Source organism: Suncus etruscus, chromosome 9 (genome assembly GCF_024139225.1).
Source record: "Suncus etruscus isolate mSunEtr1 chromosome 9, mSunEtr1.pri.cur, whole genome shotgun sequence".
NCBI classification, from domain to species: domain Eukaryota; kingdom Metazoa; phylum Chordata; class Mammalia; order Eulipotyphla; family Soricidae; genus Suncus; species Suncus etruscus.
The window spans coordinates 100344707-100350766 of NC_064856.1; the positions used below are offsets into that span (position 1 = coordinate 100344707).

Genomic DNA, 6060 nt, shown 5'->3' on the forward strand with positions numbered 1-6060 from the left:
AAACAACAACAAAAGTAAACAAAAAGAATAATACTTGTACCCTCACAAACTACTAATTACTTCCATGAGGTTAATGATTTTGATTACAAAAATATGTTGAGAACCAAAAACTTCTTTTCAATTACCCATGTCAGGAAATATTCCAATTTTTATTGCTAATATTCTAGTAATCATAGCCATAACCACAATTCATGAGTGTCTCAAACAATGCCCCTTCTTTAGTCAAAGTCCGTGGAATTAACTCTTCACTCATCAATTGGCAGGTGAAATCTCAGTCATGGAGAGGAGCAATCACACAGTCACAGAGTTCATCCTGTTGGGCTTTACAACAGACCCCACGATGCAGTTGGTTCTGTTTGTAGTATTTCTTGGAGTCTACTCCATGACTCTCCTAGGAAATACCACCCTCATAGTGCTGATCTGCAATGACTCCAGGCTGCACACTCCCATGTATTTTTTTATTGGCAATCTCTCTTTTCTGGATCTCTGGTATTCCTCTGTCTACACCCCGAAGATCCTAGTAAACTGCATCTCTGAAGATAAAAGCATCTCTTATGCTGGATGTATATGTCAACTCTTCTTTTCTGGTGGGCTGGCCTACAGTGAGTGTTACCTGTTGACAGCCATGGCTTATGACCGCTATGTGGCCATCTCCAAGCCTCTAGTTTATTCTCAGGCCATGCCCTTCAAATTATGTGCATTTTTGGTAATTTCCTCATACCTTGGTGGGTTTATCAACTGTTTTATCATAACTAGGAGAATTATAACTTGGAAGTTCTGTAGGGACAACATTATTGAAGACTTTTTCTGTGATCTGCTTCCCCTGGTGAAGTTGGCTTGTGGCAAAATAGGTAACTATCAGGGTTTAATGTACTTCCTCCTGGCCTCCAATGTCATGACCCCCATTGCACTCATTCTGGCTTCCTATGTCTTCATCATTGCCACCATCTTGAGGATTCGCAACACCCAGAGTCGCCTCAAGGCCTTCTCCACTTGCTCCTCCCACTTGATCTCTGTCACCTTGTACTATGGTTCCATTCTCTACATCTATGCGCGTCCCCGCTCTAACTATTCTGTGGGTTCAGACAAGATTGTTTCCACTTTTTATACTGTGGTGTTCCCCATGCTGAACCCCATGATTTATAGCCTGAGGAATAAGGATGTAAAAGAGGCTGTCAAAAAGCTTATCAAGTAAACCAAGGCTTTTCTCCCTCACATCAGAGAGAAAAAATTTTTCTGATCAATTTATTTATATTTCTTTTAAAAGAGTTGACATTCTAATCCATCTTGATCATGTTATTAAAGTGCAAAGATTAGAATTTGTTTCTTGAGAATCACAGATATAGTATAATGTTCAAGGCACATATCTTGTATGTGGTCTTAGAACAACATAGGAGTAACTCCTGAGTACAAATCTGAAGAATTTCCTAAGCACTACTGTATGTAGCCTTGAAAAATAAAATGGTAACTTGATTCAAGATAGTTCAATAGGCTCAAGTTAAGAAAATGTAGACTTATTTAGAAATAAATTTTCGGGCTAGAGAGAGAGCATGGAGGTAATGCATTTGCCTTTCATGCAGAAGGTCAGTGATTTGAATCCCAGCATCCCATATGGTCCCCCAAGCCTGCCAGGAGCGATTTCTGAGCATAAAGCCAGGTGTAACCCCTGAGCACTGCCAGGTGTGACCCAAAAACTAACTAACTAAATAAATATATAAATGGATTAATATGGTCTGAGATGTGTTCAGTGCTTTAGGCCTTGACTTGTAATTATAAAATCCCTGTCCAGACTCAATTTTTGGTACACCATGGTGCACATATCACCAGGGAAGTGACTTCAAGCTCTGTCCAAGAAGTAACACAAAGCATAGGTACATGTAATTATATTTTCCTTACAGTAAATTACAGACAATGCAAGTATTTTGAGAGAATTTCTTTTTAATGGATTAAATATAATCAATTTCTTCTATTTGTTAACTCATCATGAGATACAAAGCTGTTCATGAATGATTTTCAGAAATACGATATTCAAGCATCCATTATTTGACCAGTGTTCTCTTTTTTTCACCTGTGTCCCCAGTTTCTGTCTATCTTCCATTCTGCCTCTGGCAGAAGTTTTTTCTTTTCATTTAAGCACTATGGTTTCAATACTATTACTGAAAGGGTATCATACAGATTACTTTACCTCCTTAGAGCACCCAGTTTTTGTCCAGCTTGATAACTTCCCACTATTACTGATATAATGTCTTCTCTCCCCATTAACCATCCTCTCCCCATTGTGGAATATCGTTGGCTGACACATAATACAGAATAGTTTTTCTATATCTATTCCTTGAATACTAATATTCTAAATTAACTGTTGTATTTTCTTAATCATATTACCAGTTGAAAGCCATCTCCTGGTTCCTTTTATACAATTTCTTGAGCAATTTAATTGTATTTTTTTCTTAAAAACGTTAGTTCAAAGATCCAGAGACATCTGTGTTAGCTTGCTACACCATAATCAAACCCTGGACAGAGTGTGCGCAGGGGCACCGCACAGTACAAAATATAGACAGATTCAAGGGAGAAGAGCATAGAGTCAGAAGGTTTCCAGCTTCATAGATGTAGCTGAGACAGAGCTGTACTTTACCTGCCAACTTTTATTGACCAAACAATGGAAATTCATTGGGGTCATATAAATTGGGAGTCGTGTAAACAAAACTAGGGAACTTATGCTAATTAAGTCAAGGTGGGTTTCTAATCAAACCTAGATTTTTTTTTTTTACAACTCAAAACGACAGATGGAAGAAATGAAAAACTGGTAGCTATCTCAGAATTATCTACAAATGAATTCATCTCCTCCTTTTCCCCCTTTTCTATTTGTTTAGAAACCCAGGAATGGGGGAGATATTAGGTGGTAAATTGATGTAGGCAATGTACTAGTACAATCAGGGAGAGAATGAAGTTAGAATTATAACATTATTTTTCTCCAAAGAATACATTGTTTATCAAGTTCTAGGTATGTTGGATATGGAGGATTACTTCAGATGATGAAATAATCTACAAGTGAAGAGCAGTCATTCAGGGAGGCAATGGTCTCCTGCAGCTGCTGATCAGAACTACAGGCCAAAAGATCCTTCCTCAAGCCAGGGTCCCTCTTGAAAAATTCAATTCATGTAGGTAATCTGGTTGCAAGTGGCAGTTCTCTTGTTCTTGTAGTGGGAATCTGAAAGGAAGCTTGTGGTGGGGGTTGCTCCAGGGCCAAGAGGGAGGTAGAACGAAGGTACAACATAGACAAGCATTGACTACAAACATAAAGGTGGCCACCACACATACACACATGCACACACAAACAAAGATTATTTTTCTCTCAAGAGGTGAATATTTAGATTTTTCAGTTACTGGGGAAACAAAATCATCTGGCTACTTTCTGCTGACAAGGGGCATAGTGAAATGCCAGGTTTTTTTCTTCTTGTGATCTGTCCATGGGAGGATAGAGAAGATGACAATTTGGATTCCTATTGTGTTGAAAGGTGAAAGGAAATAAGTTCTGGTTTCTGTACTGAAGTACAAATATAGCTGAAATGACTTAAAACAAAAGGTTAGCTATTAACTTCAAATATTGCTTAAGAGTTTGAGATTGTTTGTTAGAGAGGGTTTGAAGCAGGGTTTAATTAAGGGAGAGGCAAAGCAGGGAGGCCAGGGTATCATGAAAGAAGCCAAGGTTAGAGCAAAAAGAAGATGTCAACCAGAGAATGGGCCAGAGAAAGAAACAGTAGCAGAAGCAGAAAAAAACAGTAAAAGCAGAGAGCCTGACAGTTTTCAGGCAGCAGTTACAAGAGAGTGTTTCATAACTGACATCTTCACCCTCAAAGAAACTTATGGCAGGGAGCCTTAAGGCTGGGTGCCTACAAATAACCATTTAGTGAATAGTGTAAGCATTAGGAAATATTCTACAAGAAGGACACAGAACCATATCATCAAAATATCGACACATGGTAAGGGAATTAATTTTTCCCTGAAGTAGAACAGTCTACAGAAATCTGCACATAGGCACTTTATTGTTGAGAGAAGTAACAGAAAATGCAAAGCTTTCTGAAGTCCTCTGTATGAATAGAGATGTAATAAAAACAGTCTTTATATTTACCACAACCAGCCATTAGTCTTAAGAATTACAGAGGTAAAGCAAGCCCAGTTTGCTGTGTTCCCAGGGGAACCATGGTAAAATTAGCATTTTGTAAGTCAATCAACAACCTCTACTTGCCCAATTTCTTTTGTATAAAAAACCTGGGAGAATTCCATTCTGAAAATGAGTTTTGATACTACCTAATTTAAATTGTTCCTCTACCAAATTTCCCAGTTGTACATTATTAAGGGGGCACTCTGATGTCCATACAAGATCATTAGATTTTTCAATGTATAGAGGTGTGTGATGGACACTGAGCTACAGAAGCCCCAAATAAAAAGCATGGCCTTTGAATTAGTGACTGTGAGAGAGTGGGAAGGGAAACTGTAATTTGCCTCCACCATTGTTTTAATAAAACTTGACCCCATACATTTAGGAACATGGAAGCTACATAGGGCTGGAAGGTGGCTGTGATCTATTTGTACCAATGCATTTTAGTTGTTTGGCACTCTGTTTGACAGAAAAAGAAGATATTTTACCGACTTGGTGTACCTACAAGGCCCAGTTGTGGAGCCAGTGTTGGGAAGAGATGATAGGTGTAGGCTCCTTTGTTATTCATTTTTTTAGGTTGTTTGATTTTTTTTATTGTACCAAAGTGCCTTACATATATTTCACAATAATATTTTAGGTAGATATTAACATTGATTCAGAGGAATTCCCATCCCCAAAGTTGTCCTCCCTCCACCCCATTCCCATCCTGCATCCACCTCCCCCACCCTCATCCCCCGGGCTGCCAGTACAAGTGGGCCCCTCTGTGTCTAGTTACTACTTAGTGATCATACAACTGTTTGGGCCTGGTACCCTCCATCATCTCCCTCTCTATTTGTCATTTTTTTAAACTCTTTTCCCTGAATTTTAAGAGTGAGTGTTTTTCCTATAACATATTATTAACATAAGCCACCAAGGTATTATTGCTACGTAAACCCCAATCCTGGGGTGAGTTGAGTATCCAGGCATAACAAAAGAAAAGAAAAAAAAATTGGTCGTTGTATTCTTCCTTTTTAAATGTCCAGAGTATTGGCACTGAAGTTACAATTATGATCTCCTCTGTATACTTGGAATCAATTACCTCAATCTGAAAATTTATCCCTTACGGGTCAGACTGCTTCTTCCCAGGAGTGAGTAGGTCTATAGTGTCCAGTGGAATTGGTTCTTCCATGTCAGATTTCAATTTATATAGGCAATGAGCCATCATTTTAATGGTTTAGGGCAAAGAATATCCAAGAAAGCACTCCTTGTGGTAGCAGATTGAAGAAAATCTATTATTGTAGTTTAGTCAGTCTCAGTTGAAGAGGGGAAGTGCAATTGGCAATATCCCTTGATATCATGGGGTTGATCCTCCTCCATCCAGTTTCCTTAGAAAATATTATTGGGACAATATCTTGTCTTCAATGGTCTCCACCACACATAACACTGTGGATAAGGTTCAGGTGGCAACCTCCAAGGAGCAAGGCCAGAAGTGATTCTGCAGTCTTTATGGAAATGACTCAATTTTCCATAATTAAAATATCTATCTTGTGGGGCCTAAGAATGACCTCCTTCCCAGTTTCTCAAGGCAGGATTATCACAGCAATATGTTACCCAATGCTTTCCCCTGCTAAAAGCTAGGTTAAGGTCCAGATGGTGCTCTCAAAGGGGTGAGATTGGAAGAATTTCTGTATACACTGCAGGAATTGCCTGAGATTTTTGGGATTGAAATATTTATCTTTAACTTGCCTCTTCACTACATGAGTCTCAATAGCACTAACTTGCATCTGATATTTAATGGAAGCCAATTTTCAAAATGTTTTAAATAACCCATAATATCCTCCCATTCTTTCATGGGGCACAGGATGCCTGATGATCTTCATTAGCTTTTTTTAAAAGCCAAGACCCAAGAGCTTCAATAGGTG

At 38.7% G+C, this 6060-nt stretch overlaps 1 protein-coding gene across 1 annotated transcript; it reads left to right on the top strand.

The window, feature by feature from the left end:
• Positions 1 to 277: 277 nt before the first annotated feature.
• LOC126017808 (olfactory receptor 9G1-like) lies at positions 278 to 1195 on the top strand. The gene has a single exon (XM_049779864.1). The coding sequence runs from the start codon at positions 278 to 280 to the stop codon at positions 1193 to 1195; it is 918 nt and encodes a 305-aa protein (XP_049635821.1).
• The last annotated feature ends 4865 nt before the right edge of the window (positions 1196 to 6060 follow it).